Source organism: Phocoena sinus, chromosome 16 (assembly GCF_008692025.1).
Source record: "Phocoena sinus isolate mPhoSin1 chromosome 16, mPhoSin1.pri, whole genome shotgun sequence".
NCBI lineage: Eukaryota > Metazoa > Chordata > Mammalia > Artiodactyla > Phocoenidae > Phocoena > Phocoena sinus.
The window spans coordinates 56483152-56501260 of record NC_045778.1 but is presented as its reverse complement, the minus strand read 5'-3'; the positions used below and the strand labels follow the sequence as shown (position 1 = coordinate 56501260).

The following is an 18109-nucleotide window of genomic DNA, read 5'->3' as shown; positions in this document are numbered from 1 at the left end:
GGGGCTCGTGCTGCGTGACCCGGTAGTGCTTCTCGAGTCGGTGGCGGAGAAAGGAGACCAGGGAGTGCAGGAGTGTGTAGGTGGCAGTTGTGCACTGTTCATAGCATGCAGCGATTACTCTTTCCGCCCTGGAAGGCAGTGATGGGGAGCCCGTGTCTCCGGGTCTTGATTCCTGGGGCGGCGCCTAGAACACAGGTACCACACAGCAGCGGACTGAGTCGCGGAAGCTGGCATGGGGTGAAAGGGCCAGGACAGAGAGAATAATTCTCACACGTCACGTTTCCGTAGCTCCTTGGAGTTCACGACGCATTTACTTATGTCTAGGGCCCCTGAGTTCGGATCTGGACTTACCACTTAGTAGCCGTGGGCTATTAGCCAAGTGGGTAACCTTTCTGTGCCTCAATTTATTCATCTGCAAAATGGGGATAACAGCACCTACTTCATAAGCGTTGTTGCATTAAATAATTTAATATACATAGAGGCTTAGCACATAGTAAAAGCACAGTGATTTTTACCCATATATTTGATTTTTGCTCAAAGCTCCCGGATAGTCAGGTTAGGGACTATAACCCCATTCTACAGAGAAAAGTAAATTGAGGCTTAACTTGTCTAAAGTTACTTAGTTAATTAGAAGCAGGACAGGGAAAACATGGGTGTTTGGACTTTAGGGATAGAGTCAGGAGAGCGCGTTTATTCGCTGAACTAATAATTATTGCGTGATTAATATGCGTTAGGAACTGGGAAGGAAAAGATAAAATACCAAAAGTTTCCTGCCTTAGAGGAAGTCACAGTTCATTCATTTGTAACTGATTTGTCAAATCTTTATTAAGGTCTTGTTATGTAAGGGGACTGTCTTTGAAACGAAGTGTGCAAGAGGGAAAGAGCCAGACTGACTAGACATTGCTGTCCCACAGCTCATAGCTTAGTGGGAGGTGGAGACAAACCTCTGTGTACTGAATGGTACAATACAGTGTGTGATGGAGAGGTATAGTGTGCTGGGAGAGTGACCTGTTGCAGATGTGGGGGAGTCTGGGAATACTTCTTAGAGGAGGTGACATCTGAGATCTGCAGTAGGTATTATCAGTCAGGGGACCAGTATTGCCCCGGTCAGAGAAAAATCATATTTAAAGACCCATAGGAGAGGGCTTCCTTGGTGGCTCAATGGTTGGGAGTCCGCCTGCCGATGCAGGAGAGACGGGTTCGTGCCCTGGTCCGGGAAGATCCCACATGCCGTGGAGCGGCTGGGACTGTGAGCCGTGGCCACTGAGCCTGTGCATCCGGAGCCTGTGCTCCGCAACGGGAGAGGCCACAACAGTGAGAGGCCCGCGTACAGCAAAAAAAAAAAAAAAAAAAAAAAAAGACCCATAGGAGAAATAAAATAATCCATATTTAGGTGTAGAGTTAAGTCTGGGGGAACTATGCAGAGACCAGAAGGTTCAGGTGGTGTGGGGATGGATTGGAGGCAGTTGGGAGTGGATGTAGTCCAGATAAGAGATGATGATTTAGCAGGGCAGTAGCAGTGGAAATGGGGCCATTCAGGGTACTCCACACCAGACAGAGACTGAGTGTGAGTAGCAGTGGAGTGAAGCCTTTCCCTCTTTCTCCAGTTGTAATTTGTCTGTCTTGATCCTTAGTGTGGTTGCAGCTGTGGGATCAGGCGCCCCTTGAGGCCAGGGCAATACAGTACCATCTCCGAAGTAGCTTTGCAACCTGGAAGGGGTACAGTGTCCCAACCTTCAAAAGCTGCTGAGCGGGTGGTGGGCCGATGGCTCCTGGTCTGCAGTGGAACAGTGGCTGGAGCAGTTATTCTTGGTGGAGTAACTAGGTGAGTAGTTTGTTCATAGTGAGTCAGCTATTTGAGTCATCATTAAAGTGCAGGATGACGGAGGGGGAAGGGACCTTAGAAATCATTTCATCTAGCTCCCTCATTTTACGTATGCAGAAACTGAGGCCTACAGAGGGAACAGGTCTGATGGCTTGCCCAGCCCTAGAACAGTTTAGGGTTTTACTAGTAGAAGCCCTTCATAAAGACTGGTTCAGGTCTTACCTGTTAGCTGTGCATTGTTTGTGTATATTTCCCCCTACAATCAGAGTTCAAATTTGTCACAAAAATTTTTGTACAGTTTGTTTGAATTAAGTGCAGATAAGTTCCATACCTCTCAGTTGGTTCCTATGCATGCCTGTTAGGTCTCTTTAAATCTATAAAGAGATTTTATAGATTTGGATTCTACTCCCTCCACCTCTCCCACCCCCTTTGCAGTTTTTCTGTTGTTAAAGAAACCCAAGTCATTTGTCCTTTTGGATTTTCTCACAGTCTAGATTTTGCTGATTGCATACTTACCTTGTTTAACATGTTCCATTGTCCCCTGTATTTCCTGTAAACCACTTGTTGCTTGATCAGATTCAGGTTGGGGGGCAGGGGGCAAAATACTTCATAGGTTATTAGAACATTCATAAATATCTGGTGTCTATTAGAGATGTCAATAGCCATTGATGATCATTGCCTAAATACATTATTTCACTAGAGTTGCAAAATTGTAATAGGTATTTTATTAGCTCAACTATAAAGAGAAACTTTCTCTCATCAGCAATTTGGTTATCCTAAGGTACAATGTGTTAGGAAAGGCAAGATAAACACTTGATTCCTTTCCTTTTATTTACCAATTTTCAAAATAAGAAATTGGTTCCCAAGCACTCTCCAAAGGTGACCAATAAAGTGAGTTTTTAAGTATTAGGAGCTCCTAGTTTTAAATATATTTGATATGTTTCAATCCGTTGTACTGAGATTTGCCCAAATTGTCCCATCTTTAGTCAGTGGGAACCTCTTCAGACTGGCTCCAGAGTCTTTTTGACAGGACCCTAGTAACATTTGATTCCTTGCTTTCTGGTTAAGATGTTCCAGGTTTGTCATGTACATTTCCTGCCTCAGACCAGAAATCAGCTTTTTTACTTTAGGAATCCTGACCCCTTTTGGTGAAAATACTTTATAGTGTTAATAAAGTATGTGTTCCTCAAATTCTCTCCACATTCCCTGTGCCCTTATTTCAAAATACCTATGTGTTATATAGGCTGTTATGGGAAACTGCAACAAATGTGAGTTGTATTGTCTTTAAATTCACTCAATAACCTAAACCGATTTATATCTGTAGCAGTCTCTTCTCCCTGTGTAAATGATATTGGTTGGGGCTTCCCTGGTGGTGCAGTGGTTAAGAATCTGCCTGCCAATGCAGGGGGCACGGGTTCGAGCCCTGGTCCGGGAAGATCCCACATGCCGTGGAGCAACTAAGCCCGTGCGCCACAACTACTGAGCCTGCACTCTAGAGCCCGCAAGCCACGACTACTGAGCCCACATGCTACAACTACTAAGCTCGCGCGCCTAGAGCCCGTGCTCCGCAACAAGAGAAGCCTCCACAATGAGAAGCCCGCGCACCGCAACCAAGAGTAGCCCCCACTTACTGCAACTAGAGAAAGCCCGCGTGCAGCAATGAAGACCCAACGCAGCCCAAAAATTAATTAATTTAAAAAATAAAATAATATTGGTTATGCATTTAGGACACATTTCTTTCGTCTAAGGGTTGGTTTTATCTGTTAAGGAATGCTAGTGAAAGAAGTAAGGAGAGTTTAATGAAATAGTACAAGGAGTAAAGAAATTTGTACCTGATAGCAGCTGCTTCTGACAAAATTCTAAGCAGTAAGAAGAGAGCAAGTTGTCAAAAGAGGAAACAATGAAACGATGTGTTTACCTTTATAGGGGTCAAGTTCAGATCCACTTGCTGCTGTAAACCATTTATGAATAATCCAGTGTGGTGCACACACATATACACACTCAAGTTTAATACACTCAGATTTCTTTCCTATCTTAAGGTTGACAGAGTCTGGCCTCTCAATGGTAGATTGGCACTTAATAAAGGGGATGAAGCCACCTACAAGCCAAGAAGAATGGGAAGCAGAATTCCAAAAATATCAGCAGTTTCCAGAATTTAAAATGTAAGTATTATAGAAAATCAGGTAAACTTCCCAGTGGGCCCACGCAATCTTTTGCTTATTTAAACATTTCAGAATGTTTAGGTTCCACGATTTTTCAATATTTGGTTCAGTTATGTTTAGCGAGCTCCCTACGCTAAACCTCCAATTCCAAAGTGATTCTGAGGTGGCCAATGAGGAAGAGGGCAGACCAGTCAAGCTTTAAAACTGAGAATGTTCCTGCATTGTCAGGAAATAAAAATTAGATGAACTTTTTTCTCTTTCTTATTTTTGACGTCCCTTTTCACCCAGCTTGAATCATGATATGACGCTGGCAGAATTCAAGTTCATCTGGTACATGGAGTACTCACACCGAATGTGGGGTCGCCTTGTAGGCCTCGCATACATCCTGCCTGCTGCCTACTTTTGGAGAAAGGGCTGGCTCACGCATGGCCTGAAAGGACGTGTTCTTGCCCTCTGTGGTTTAGTTTGCTTCCAGGTGAGATTTACTCAAGTTTGGGAAACCAGAGATGTTCTCAGGAGCCTCCAAGTTGGCATTGTTTTTAACGAAGTAATCTTTGAAACAGTGTAACAGAGTGGGTAAGAGCATGGATTTTAGTGTCACAGGCCTGGTTTCAAGGCCAAGCTCTCACTTAGTAGGGCATGTTGTCTAACCTCTGAAGGCTGTGCTTTCCTTACCTGTAAATGGGGACAATAATAGAACCTACCACTTAGGTTCTGTGAATATTAAGTGAGATCATGCATGTAAAGTGCTTAGAGTAGTGCCTGGAATCAGTAAGCACTCAGTAAATATGTTTTTATGTCACAAGAATTAGAGTTTCTTTTCCATCATGGCTTTCCTCCTGGGTTCTTGTATCCTCCGTTTTTCTAACTTGCCTGCTCTATGGGGAAGTGGGATCCCTATACTAGAATGGCTATAGAAGCAAATAGGGAAATTCCAGAAGAGAGAAACATTCTGTGGGATAAAGAATCTTAGAATACATATGTAGCTGAGAGCTGAAAGTATAAATGGTGATTAAAATTATATAAGTTGGGGCTTCCCTGGTGGCGCAGTGGTTGAGAGTCCGCCTGCCGATGCAGGGGACACGGGTTTGTGCCCCGGTCCTGGAAGATCCCACATGCCGCGGAGCGGCTGGGCCCGTGAGCCATGGCCGCTGGGCCTGTGTGTCCGGAGCCTGTGCTCCACGGCGGGAGAGGCCACAACAGTGAGAGGCCCGCGTACCGCAAAAAAAAAAAAAAAAAAATTATATAAGTTGAAATTCTCTCTTTTCTTAAGGAAAAGAGCTTTGAATGACTCCCACAGTTAAGGGGTTAGGGAAGCCTGAGAGCCAAGGAAAGGAGTGTTAGAGAAGACACATGTGAGTATTTGGGTCAAGGTATACAGGCCCTAAGGGAGAGTCTCAGAGCATCAAAGAAATACCAAAATTTGATCAGGAGGAAGCTAATTGGTTGATTTAACTCAAAGTGGTAAGAATACGAACCAACGAAAAGGAATTAAGGAGGGAGATGTAAGAAACAAAGGCGATAGAAAAAGATAATAAGGAGTTAGACATTAATAAAAATCTAATAGAAACTAGGGAGGATTGGTGAAACAAAGTGAAAGTTTGTTTCAGAATTAAAAAGAAAAATAAAACCTACTTAAGATAGACTTCCAGGGAGGCAAAAATTTGAAGATGGCAAGAGGAGGAAAGTGAGGGCTGGCAAATCACACTGTATACTCCCTCATCTTCCAGTGTCCTGTGCAGATGAAATCACGATAATTAGAACATCTAGGGTAGTCTTGAAGGGGGAAAGAAATACCCAAAAAGACTTCCTGAGGAGTATATATTTAGAAAAGGTGGGATTCTCCCATCTCTTTAACATGATTATTGGCTGGGGAGAGTCAGGGTGAAAGGGTACCTTATCTGATATGACTAGAACTGACAGTTGTTTGGTTACTTGAAAAAGTCAATTAAAACAGGGAATCATAGAATAATAATACATACCTTAAACTTTTCAACTTAAACATGTACTTTCATTACCATTTTTTTAAAAGAGGAGTAGAACTTTAGACACTTTCAAACCAATTTGCCTGAAAAGCCTTATAGATTTTTATGACTTCCCCCCAAACCTTTATAATTGTCTTTTTCCAACTAACATGACAGTAATTGTTTTTAAGCAGTTATCTTTGTCAGGTTTCTCCAAAGCATCTAGTTTTTGTAAAATCAGCTATCTTTTTACTTTCATATTTCACTGGTTTACATGTTAAATTATGCCAAGTATTTGTAAGCTTTTGCCCAAACACACTTTTGTGTACTTTTCTATATTTGGCTTCTACTTCAATAAAATGTTATTCTAAACAGTGGTGTAGTATTTTTGGTGCTGTATGTGGAAATTGGGTAGGTCTCAATTCCTGGGATATTGGGGATATGGGAGGGTATGGAAAGGAGGAGTTAGGTGGGAGTACTCACTTTCTCAGAGAGTAAAGTTGAATAAACAGCTTCAACCTTGTTTTGTTTGCCTCTTCTCTTTTTGGTTGCAGGGCCTGTTGGGATGGTATATGGTGAAAAGTGGCTTAGCAGAGAAACCAGATTCCCATGATATCCCTCGGGTCAGTCAGTACCGCCTTGCCGCCCACCTGGGATCGGCCCTTGTGCTTTATTGCGCCAGCTTGTGGACCTCGTTCTCGCTGCTGCTACCTCAGCACAAGGTGAAGTCAGTCTGTATTGTTTACAACATCTGTACAGATGCTGACAGGGTCAGAGAAATGGAAATTCTGGTACTAATGGGAAGTTATTTGTCAAAATGCATGCATTCCCTTAGTAACACCTATCAGTTTTACCAGAAGCTAGATATAACCAAAGTTTAGAGAAACACTGAACTTTGGAACTCTGGATAGCTTTGGGACGGCAAAGTAAAAACTGCAATTATTCTTTTGGGCTGGAGCAGCTTATTCAAAGGAGAATTAGTATAGGTGCCAAATATTTTGTCAGCATTGCCTATCAAGAAAGATGAAAAGATGAATTTTAGGAAAAGGAAAGAGTACCAACAACAAGAGATACCCCAACCACTTTACTTCTGACTCCCAGAGGGATGATGGATGGAGAGGTGAGGAAGACCAGAACGAGAGCTATTTGTAGACCTTTAGTGGTGTGCAAGAGTGACGTTGAGTTGTTTGTTCTTTATGTGGGGACCCTACCATTCAGCAAATCTAACAAAATAGTAAACCGTAGTGATCTTGCTTAAAAGTATTTTCTTTGTATGCTGATTAAAGGAAAACACTAGGTATTTTTAAAATGAGTATTATTTTAGGTATTAAAGTCATGGTTGGCCTGGATAACCTGTTCATGGAGTGAAGTTTAGGATGATAGTAGGACTTTTAAATAGAATCATCCAGTAGGTACTTGGAGCCAGTGGTCTGGATCCCAATAAGAACAGGAGATGTTGACTTGGCAGTCATCCCACAGGGAAGCCAGGTGGGGCTGAAACATTGGTATAGTAGATAATCCACACTTGAGTAGTTCCTGTTCCTCTTACTTTCAAAGGCAGACTTCTAAAATGAATTGACTACATCCGTAGCTGTACATCCTGACAACCCATTCTTGTTTTCCAGTTCTTGTCATCTGGCTTCCCCACCCACCCCTATATATACCCAGCCACACATTCACCTCCACACTTATACACATGCCCATACTCTCCTAAATACTCTCTACCAAATGGTACTCTTAAAGGTTACCAATGACTTTTTAATTATTAATTGTTTTTCTCTTTTTGTTTATTTATATTCTGCACTAATTACAGAAAGGATTTGAGATGCTAGTCAACCACATAGAACTGTGCTGTCCAGCACAGTAGCTACTAGCCACATGTGGCTATTTAAATTCTAATTAAAATTAAATAAAATTAACTTTATATAAACAAACTTGTTATCGACTTAAACTTCAAATAAAATTAACTTTTTAAAAAATTTTCAGTTGCTCTAGCCTCATTTTAGATCCTCATTAGCCACATATTGGACAGCACAGCTAACAGAACATTTCCGTCATCACAGAAAATTCCAATGGACCGTGCTGATACACCGTCCTACAAAATCTTAGTAATGATGCCTAACTCTTCACATACTAGATTGTAAATCATTTGAGGGCAGCACTCTGACTTTCCTTTGTATCTTTATGGTTATATGTGTATAAAGTTCTTACTAAATATTTGTTGATTCACTGATTATTATCACAAGTTGGCTACAGTAAAAATAAAAACAAATTTTGGCTTTACCCAAAACACTAAATGCAAGAATCTCTACTCTAGGCATTTTATGCAGTTTCGATTCTGATTATATTTGCTAAACATGAATTATTACACACAGCATGAAAATCCAGTTCTGTACCTTAAGTCACATCACTTTAACCATGGTGAAGTGTTTTCCCGTGAACAATGCAGATCATTCAGTTACTGAACAGATATATATTGAATACCTATATGCCAACTACTGGGCTAGGATTACTATAATAAGCAAGTCAGATGGCAGTTCCTGCCTTCACAAAACTTACAAGATAGCAGGGAAGACAAATAGTAAATGTATAAATTTAATAAAATTTAGATAGAATAAAATAGAATATCTGCTGGGAGTACTTAACCTAGTCTAGGGGTCAGAGAAGATCTGACCTCAGACTGTCTCTGGGGTTTGGCCTTGGAGATCTTTGCTGCCTTTCATAGTTCCTGCATTCAGTTTATGCGATTTTCTTTTCTTATTTAGTTGCCTGAAACGCGTCAACTCCTGAGGTTGAGACGATTTGCTCATGGAACTGCAGGCCTGGTGTTCCTTACGGCTCTCTCAGGTAGGACTCTTCTTATCAAAGATGGCCTAGCTTCATTCCACATTCAGGTGGGATTTCTTGCCTAATGCTTTCCTCCTGTATCTTTATATTTCCTTTTCATACCTGCCTCTGTCATATACCACCATCTTCATCCTCTTGTTTTTTATTCCTTCCTCCCTTCCCCAAATCCTGCTTTCCAGTTGGTTGAACAAAAATATTGAGTATCTATCTGGGTCCAGACTGTCTAGGTTCAAATCCTGGCTTTACCACTTGTGAACTACATGACCTTGGACAAGCTATGTAACCTCTCTGGGCTTCATGACCTCATCTATAAAATGGGGAAGATGATAATAGTTTGAGTAATATATGTGAAGGGCTTAGCACCTCACATGTAGCAAAGGCTATGTAAGTGTTAGCTGTTGTTATTATATATACATTATTGTTATTATTATTATTATTTTTGGCTGCGTTGGGTCTCTGTTGCTGTGCGTGGGCTTTCTCTAGTTGCAGCGAGCAGGGGCTACTCTTCATTGCGATGCGCGGGCTTCTTATTGCAGTGGCTTCTCTTGTTGCAGAGCATAGGCTCTAGGTATGCAGGCTTCAGTAGTTGCAGCACGTGGGCCCTAGAGTGCGCAGACTTCAGTAGTTGCGGTGCGCAACTGTAGGGCGCGTGGGCTTCAGTAGTTGTGGCTCATGGGCTTAGTTGCTCCGCAGCATGTGGGACCTTCCTGGAGCAGGGATTGAACCCGTGTCCCCTGCATTGGCAGGCGGATTCTTAACCACTGCGCCACCAGGGAAGTCCCGACATTATTGTTATTATTACACTACACCAGGATGGGTCTGACAAAAGCCTGTCCTCAAAGATGGCCTTAGATGGGGAGTTTACTGGGGCAAAGAGACTAACAGATCTTTATCATTCTTCAAATCACACCTCTACCTCTCTTACTCTGGAACTGCCCTATACAATTATCAGTAGCCTCATGTGACTATTTAAACTTAAGTTACTTCAAAGTAAATAAAATTTAAAGTTTAGTTTCTCATTCACATTAGCCACATTTCAAGTGCTCAGTAGCCACGTGGGTGGCTAGCAGCCACTGTACTGGATGGACGACAGATATAGAACATTTCCATCATCTTAGAAAGTATGATTGGACAGCACAGCTCTAAATAAAACCATCAAACCAGTGATTCACCCAAACCTCCTCCCCCTTTTTTGGTGGAAGAACATGAATTTTGACTTTATACATGCCATTTATAAAAATAAGGAATGTGACTTAACATACCTGAATCTTTGATCATAACTAATGGATCAGTTATCCATTAAATTCATGGATACCTTCTTTGTGTGTTTACCCAGGATTTAGTTTATAAGATTTTTTTGAGCACTTGAGGAAGACAGATAATAAACAACAAAACATAACATGTCAGATAATGTTTGGTGCTTCGAAGAAAAATAAAGCAAGATAAGGGGATAGAGGTGGGGTGGGGGAGGGCTATCTTATGCAGTATAGGATAACTGGGGAGATCTCTTTGATAAGGTGACATTTGAGTGGAGACTTGAGGAAGTGAAGGAGTAAATTAACTAGTTCCAGAATAGATGAGTAGTTCTCAGTTGGGGAGGTAAGCAGGACATCACGATCACTAAGGGAACTTTTCTAAACTAATATGCCTCCTCTAGAGCTTCTAGTTCACCCCTCTAGGGGAGGCATCCCAGAATCTTGGTGTGGGAATAGGTAAGGATGCAGGGGTTTTTTGGGTTTTTTTTAAGTTTCCATGGTGATTGTGATATATATTCCGTTTGAGAACCTGTGCTATTGATCTTTCTATTCTCTGACTATTCCTTTTGTCTAACTCTGGGATAATAAACATTTTCTATGTCAGAACTAGTATTTGATCTTTGATCTCTTCTTTCTTTCATTTTAATAAATACTTTTTACCTTGGAATACAGGGGCTTTTGTGGCAGGGCTGGATGCTGGGCTTGTTTACAACTCCTTCCCCAAGATGGGAGAATCTTGGATCCCAGAGGATCTCTTTACCTTCTCCCCTCTCCTGAGGAATGTTTTCGAGAATCCCACCACGGTGCAGTTTGATCACCGGATTCTGGTAAGACTGGCTGGTGGTTACTGGCTACTAAGGACAGGGAGCCTCTTACAGGCTCTGCGGTGTCTGAAGCACTGATGGCAACGCTGAGATGGCAGAGTGGGAATTAGATTTCCTTTTCTTTTTAGAAGAGATTTAGTACCAGTTTTCTGATGTGACGTTTTTGTCTTAATTACCCCCACCCCTCTAGCCAAATTCTGACTTTCAGGATACTGCCACCTTCTAAAAGTTCAAATATGCCTTTTATCATCTGGCAGATGATAACTCCCCTCACTCCTGCACATGCATAGGAGAGTCATTTTAGCAAAAATGAGGCTGAGTAGAGAAGAGAGTACAAAGACAGTGGCCGCTGAACACACAGCTGTCAGGGCTGAACCAAGACCCCAAGGAGCTAAAAGCATCATAAATACTCATTTTATTTAAGCTAATATTTATTAAGGGCCTGCTATAAGATCAGCTTGGTGGCCTGGGCACGATAAATTGGAGCAGGGAAAGATCAGCAGCAAGGAGACCCGGGAGAAGCCTTAGTGCTATTGTAGTAATGCTGTGAGAGTGATGGGGTTCAGGGCTTAATGGTGGGACTGGGACTTGAGAAGCTTGGTGAATCTGAGAGAGGTTGTAGGGAATAGAAGACTGGCTGCAGGAATAAAGGTAAGGAAGGATCAAAGGAGATCCCAGAGTTTCTCCTGTGGCATGTTTAAAACACACCAGCAGAAATGGGACTACTGGAATGAGTGTTGAGCTAGAGACAGAGGATGTCATCAGACTGAGGTACGTTGAGTGTGAGATGATAGTAGTGCACCCAGAGAGAGGCCCAGGGGCCTCATATCCAGATGGAATGCTGGGGCTTGGGCAGGTTACCTTGTGTGGGCTCAGTCCCCAGTGCCACACAGCATTTTGGAATAAGTCAGGTCTGGTTGAAATTGTCATCGTGGACAGCTCTGAAAAGGAAAAGAAATGAAATTGGTATAGAAAATGATAGAAAAACATTCTGCTTGACATCATGGAAGGGGGATGGAAACCCTCCTGCCAGCTGCAGACTCTCTTTCTGAAGAGGTGGAAATGAAAAGGAGACTTCAGATCATTTTCAGCCCTAGCTGGCAGCACCACCACCTCCTCTAGTCACAGCCCAGGGAAACAATAACCCTCATGTGCTGGTGTTAGCCCTGTTTTAAAAATACAGGATTGGAGTAGAGATAAAATTAGGGATAAGGATGAAAAGAATAATTTAAAAACTGAGGGCCACACCTGGGGGACACCCACATTGGAAGGTGGATAAGATTGCTGAGTGTGTATAAAGTGGTACGTGCAGAAACTTTAGGTGGAGCCATGCCTGGTTGGCATTGAAGTGGCAAACAGAAGAGGAGCGTGGAAGAAGCTGAGGAGGAGTAATCAGGTAGTCCTCTGCCTGGGAGGGGAAAGTGCTTAGTGGTTATTCAGTGGATCTGGTGGAGTTACCTGTAAGGTGAGCAGAAACCAGGAGGGTGGGACATTTCTTCTAGCACTTGATGAGACTCTTTCCTCCCTGCAGGGAGTCACTTCAGTTGCTGCCATTACAGCACTCTACTTCCTCTCCCGGAGAATTCCCCTTCCTCGAAGGACCAAGATAGCAGCAGTGACTCTGCTAGCTTTGGCTTACACACAGGTATAAACCACTTCTTTTTGTTCTGAAGTTGTCCTCAAAACAAAATTTAGGAAGAAAGGTGACAGACTAGGAGAAAATATTTTCAATATTTATAGTAGACTAAAAGGTTAACAACCAGAAAATAAGTAAAGGATATTAATACACAATTCTCACAAGAGGAATGATGAATGGCCAATAAATATGAAAAGCTGTTTAGCCTCACCTATGATCAGAGAGGAACAAATTAAAGCAATGTGTGCCATTTTGTACCTGTCAGATTGGAAAAAAATGAAAAAAAAAGGTAAGCAGATGTTGGCATGGGTATAGGAAAATAGATACCTTTGTATATTCTTAGCGAGAGCATGAGTTGGTATAGCTCTTTTTAGTTGGCGTTTGGCAATATCTTTTGAAGTGTTAAATGTTTAATCCTTTCATCAAGCATATTGACTTATTAATGCCTGCTCTGTCCAAGGAAATTCATTGTGGAATTACTGTGATAGTGAAAAATTGGAAACAGCCTAAATAAACATCTATGGTATATCCATACTGTGGAATACTGTACTGTAGTTTAATAAGCTCTCAAGACATACAATAAGTGAAAGAAAGCAAGTGACAGAACAATATATTTTTTTAAAAGCACCAAGCTGTTTTTCTATAAACATGTATACAAAAGTATAGGTGTGTAGAAACTGGTAACAGTGGCTAGCTTTGGGGAGGAGAACTGGGCTAGATGAAGGATAATTAAAAGGAATTTTAGGTTTATCTAATTTGTTTGAATTTCCTTTGTTTTAAGTCTACTTGTGAAATTTAACAATATATGTTTTAATGTTCTGATGGGAGAATGTGGAGGATTTGTGTTATCTGGTTATCCATGCCAGTCATTTCAGCTCTGCATATGTGGTTCCTACTTGGCTTACTGCTTTCTTTCCTTTGTAACAGGTGGGCTTGGGCATTAGCACTCTGCTGATGTACGTCCCAACTCCTTTGGCTGCCACTCACCAGTCGGGCTCCCTGGCTGTTCTCAGTGTTGCCCTTTGGCTCATGAGTGAACTCCGAAGAGTCCCAAAATAATTCTCAAGGATCAGCTTCCTAGGACTGAAACTGTGCTTCTGAGAGATTATCATCAGAGAACACAAGAACTTGAACTTTTCTGAGAGGATGACCTTGGTATACCAAGTGGTTTCCAAATCGATCAAGTTATTTAAATTGTTTGCCTGTTTTTGGGACAGTCACTGAATCAAGAAAGTCATTAAGTATGGTTATGCTAAAGGTTCCTTTTTAAATCCATTATTTTGTGTTGAAAATCGGATTTAATGTAGAGAAAGAATTGTCTGTCATTTGCTTCTTAACAGCCTCTGTCTCAGGATTCTTAAATGTTGACAAGCTGTTGGTTCTACATGCATAATCTCTGTCTCCTTGACTTCCTGAGTCCTGGATTCTGCCTATGTAGAAATTCTTTATGGTCTCAACTTCACTTCCATCACGTGAAGATTCAAAGGGATAGATTGGCATACCCTAAAGTAGCCAGATAGCCTTCAGCAAGAAATAGCTGCTGTCTTCTAGTGTTCTGGTTTTCAAAACTGGGGAAAGCACTAACCTAGATCCTCCTGAGATAGGGCTGTTACATTACTAGGTGAGATGAATAGAATACAGTATAAATCAGTTCCTGAAAGGGTTTCTCAACAGCCTCATGGATAAGAAAAATATGGCCTTGATGGTATAGTACATGGACATCTATTCAGGTATTTAAACAAACTGTTGATTAATGAATGTGTGATTTTGGCCTCTATTGATATTTCACAGGGCTCTTATTCAACTTTATTTTTTAAATCAGCAATTTGAATGAAGGCATCAGAAAGATTTGAGAGTGGAGCAACCCAACATTGCTGATGTAATAGAAGACCGTTACAACTCAAAACAGTTCCAGAGTGGCACCCTGAAGATGAAATTAAACAGGTCATAAATGTAGCATCTTCATTTAAATTATAAATAGCTTGTATAAATTTGGGGTAGAGAAAACTGGCTTATTTTATATAAAAAAAACTTAGGGGAGGGACTTCAGTTGGACACAGGCTCGACATGAACCAGCCATGGGATGACACTGATAAAAATTAGTGGTGTTTCAGATTTTATCAATAGAAGTGTCACAGCCACGGTCAGAAGACCTCAATGCAAATGCTGCATTTCACTCTGGGTACCACATTTTTTTTTTTTTTTTTTTTTTTTTTTTTTCAGTACGTGGGCCTCTCACTGTCGTGGCCTCTCCCGTTGCGGAGCACAGGCTCCGGACGCGCAGGCTCAGCGGCCACGGCTCACGGGCCCAGCCGCTCCGCGGCATGCGGGACCTTCCCGGATCGGGGCACGAACCCGCGACCCCTGCATCGGCAGGCGGGCTCTCAACCACTGCGCCACCAGGGAAGCCCTGGGTACCACATTTTTTAAGGAGGATATATATCCAGACAAAGGGACCAGGATGGTGAGGAGTCCAGAACGTGTGTCACACAGGGAATACTTGAAGGAACTAGGGGTATTCAGCTGGAGGAGAACGTTCAGAGAGAAAACAAGAATCCTGCCCTTGAGAAGTTGAAGCCCCTTCATGCAGAAGAAGGAATGAGCTTCCTTTGTGATGCAGAGCTGGGAGCAGTGGGTGAAAGTTGCAAAAAGTTAGTTTTTAGTTTTGTAGAAGGCAAGAGTCAACTGGACCAAATCAAATGCCCACGAGGGTCAGGCTGGTGCTGAGTGGCAAACTGGAGAGCACGTACCTGAATAAGGGACTACACTGCTGCTGAGTGCTGGCCTCTTGCTGCTCTGCAGGTCCAGAGTTGTCAGATCTGATTTTTCAAAGAAACTAAACATCCAGATTTTTATGTGAATGCTCTCAAGTCTTTTAGAACATTATGCAGGCTAAACAGATCTGGGAGCCATAAATGACCTAAGATTTGCCCCTGTACAATCGCTGGACTAATGATCTCAGTTCCCTTTCAACTCCAATATTCTCTGGGTTTCAGTGTGACTAACAGTGTATCATCCTCAAATGGTTCTTAGCAAAATACAATTAGACAGTTTGATTCTTAAAAAGTCCTGCCCCCTGGAGCTGGTTCCCAACTTCTCTCATGTTAGAATCTTTCAGAATCCTATCCCCAGCCTCAGCAAAGACCAATTAAATCACAATCTCTGAAAGCAGTAATAAGCGAATTCCCCAGGTGATTCTGATGTGCAAAGTTTGTGAACCACTGCCCTAGGCCTTAGTAGCCTAGTTACCTTAGAAAGTTTTGACCAGTTTATTCCCATCCCCTCCAAATTTCCACCCCACCCTATCATCTCATTTAATCTGCTTTGTTGATCCCGTTAGTGTGCTAATGGGGTATCACCTCTTCTAGATAGAATTCTCTAAAGAAGGGGAGCTGCAGTCACTGGGGCAGGTTGCCATAGCATCATCTCCTGATCCCCAAATTAAGGTTGTTCTTAGTTAATAACGGAGTCTGCAGAGGACAGCCTGATCCAACTCAAAGAACCACATGCTAATGCTGCTACTGTTCCCTCCAAAAAAGGAGCACTGAATGAATTCAATAAGTTTAAGTTGCAGATGTTTTACTTCATTGTTTCTTTTATTAAAGATGAGTAAGTTTGGAAAAACAGATCTGGTTGCATTGAGTGATACAACTATTATGCCCATCTGTGAGCTCCTGGTGAATGGATATTATCGGAATGATTTTTGTTTGCATTATTCCCAGCACCAGACACATACCAAATATTGCACAAATGAATGGAAAATGGATGATTACAAACTGATGTCCCAGACACTGCTTTCAAAATAAGTCATCATACCTAGAAGATGAAATGGATTTCCCTTAATATTTTCAAAAGTCTCTCAACAATTCTGTCAGTTGTTTTTAAAATATCAAAGGAGATTAATACACCTGGCTTTCTTAATCAACCCAGAATAGCTTTGTCTTTAACTTAGACTGACAAATGCTGTCCATTTTGGCAGGGGTAATAATTAGCCACTGCCTAAAGTGATGCTGGCTGCAAAGACCAACACTGATGATCATAATAGTAGGATAGCCAGTTTATCTTCAGCAATCCTTCCAGTCCTGGCATGAATGGTGGGTTGTATACTGGCATATTTCACATATATACCCATGTCCCTGCATAAGAATGCATCCCCTCTCTAATATGCATTGCACATTTTGTTCAACACTGATTTAACAGTATTTATCAGAATTTCAAGAACTGTTCAGTAAAACTATTATTTAATGTGAAGTGTCAGAAAAACATACAAGCTTAGCAACCCCCAAAAGTGATGCCATGCAGGCAGCCTTTGGTTTTTTAAAGCAAAAAGTTTTTAGTTGTGCATCATAATAAAAAGATGTCTTTCAACACTGCAGGATCCAATGCTCAAGGCAGAAATCATGGAAGAGACAAGGCATATACTTCAGGACTGCAACTAAAGGGGAATTGTAGGATAAGAATTTCAAACACAGCATAATGACAAATTCCAGAAATCAAAGTGTTTGGGATCCTTGCTAGCAGAGAAAGATTTTTATGAAGCTAGTTAGGGCCAGAGCCTTCACCATCAGCAGTTTTTAGAGGCTAAACTCTGGCAGGTGCTCTGTAGGAGGGGCTGCTTAGGAAAGTATCAGGGCTACTTTACACTGGAGAAGTGGAGAGTGGAGAGGAGTGGTAGGATGCCACAGGGCATATGAGTGGCTGCACTATTTAAAAAGGAGAGGCTCAGCTTGCCTGAAGTGATGCATATGTGGCTATAATCATCCTGTGATTCTGAAATTTTTTTCCATTTTGGTCTTTATAAAAATGGCAAGCAACGATTGAATACATTTTAAAAGTAGAAAGCCCTTTAAAAGTATGGGTAATGATTCAATTTTACAAATAAAACGGTATTATTGCTCAGACTTCCAGAGAAACCAAATGGTCAATGGATGTATTCCTCCTCTGTCCCTCTAATAATGGTACTGAGAAATAATGAAATATTAGGGGGAAAAGGAAATGTGTAATAATATAAGGGAAGTGTATTCGGATATTAAAAAAAAAGAGTCCTCATTTTTTAACAAATATATTTTATAATACCAACAAATCCTCACAAGTTTGTCAGAGCACATGGCCCTAGCGGCAGGACTATGAAATTAGCATAACCTGAGACTAGTTTGGGAGAATTTGAAACATTTGCTGCTACTTCTACCTTAATTCTTAATTCCAACTGAAGTTTCATCACATACCACAGCAAAAAGGGAAATTAGATGCTAGTTCTGAATTCCTTTGAAAAGAAGTCTAAAAACAGCAAGAAGAAACAGCACTCTGTTTCTGTAAGGGAGTCTAGGAACTGCCCAATAATTACAACCAAGTTCCTTAATGAGGTAGCTCTAATAAACATTTATATCTTAAATAATTTAGATTGTAACCATAACATGAATTGCTTGGATGCTGTGGTTAAGAAAATTGTACAAAATTAAGCAAACTGTTTAAAAAAGAGATGTCTAAAATTTTAAATTATTGAAAGAAATGAAGCTAGAATCGATGTAGTGAAAACCTATACTATTTTTAACAAAGCATTTGTTTCATATTTTATTCCTAAATCTGAGCAATCAC

At 41.4% G+C, this 18109-nt stretch overlaps 1 protein-coding gene and 1 long non-coding RNA gene across 3 annotated transcripts; one reads left to right on the top strand and one right to left on the bottom strand.

Annotated features, from left to right (window-relative positions):
- Window positions 1-23: 23 nt before the first annotated feature.
- On the top strand, window positions 24-14272 carry LOC116741426 (cytochrome c oxidase assembly protein COX15 homolog). 2 transcript variants are annotated; one of them, XM_032607920.1, is made up of 9 exons: window positions 24-195; window positions 1635-1825; window positions 3865-3987; window positions 4276-4462; window positions 6506-6673; window positions 8717-8798; window positions 10727-10881; window positions 12410-12523; window positions 13442-14272. In XM_032607920.1, the coding sequence occupies exons 1-9, from the start codon at window positions 106-108 to the stop codon at window positions 13571-13573; spliced, it is 1242 nt and encodes a 413-aa protein (XP_032463811.1). In that variant the 5' UTR covers window positions 24-105; the 3' UTR covers window positions 13574-14272. The 2 variants fall into 2 exon arrangements, with proteins under 2 accessions (XP_032463811.1, XP_032463812.1); XM_032607921.1 differs by lacking the exon at window positions 1635-1825 and having other exon boundaries at window positions 61-195.
- Window positions 6470-12466, bottom strand: LOC116741428. Its single transcript, XR_004346143.1, has 3 exons — window positions 12337-12466; window positions 11740-11819; window positions 6470-6508 (listed from the first exon to the last, which is right to left on the bottom strand). It is a non-coding gene; the product is annotated as an uncharacterized LOC116741428 (long non-coding RNA).
- Window positions 14273-18109: the final 3837 nt, after the last annotated feature.

Coding starts and splice junctions, on each gene's coding strand:
- LOC116741426 (XM_032607920.1), top strand. CDS start 106: ATGCAGCGATTACTCTTTCCGCCCTGGAAGGCAGTGATGGGGAGCCCG. Junction 6,674..8,716: donor TGCTGCTACCTCAGCACAAG/GTGAAGTCAGTC, acceptor TTTCTTATTTAG/TTGCCTGAAACGCGTCAACT. Junction 10,882..12,409: donor AGTTTGATCACCGGATTCTG/GTAAGACTGGCT, acceptor TCCTCCCTGCAG/GGAGTCACTTCAGTTGCTGC.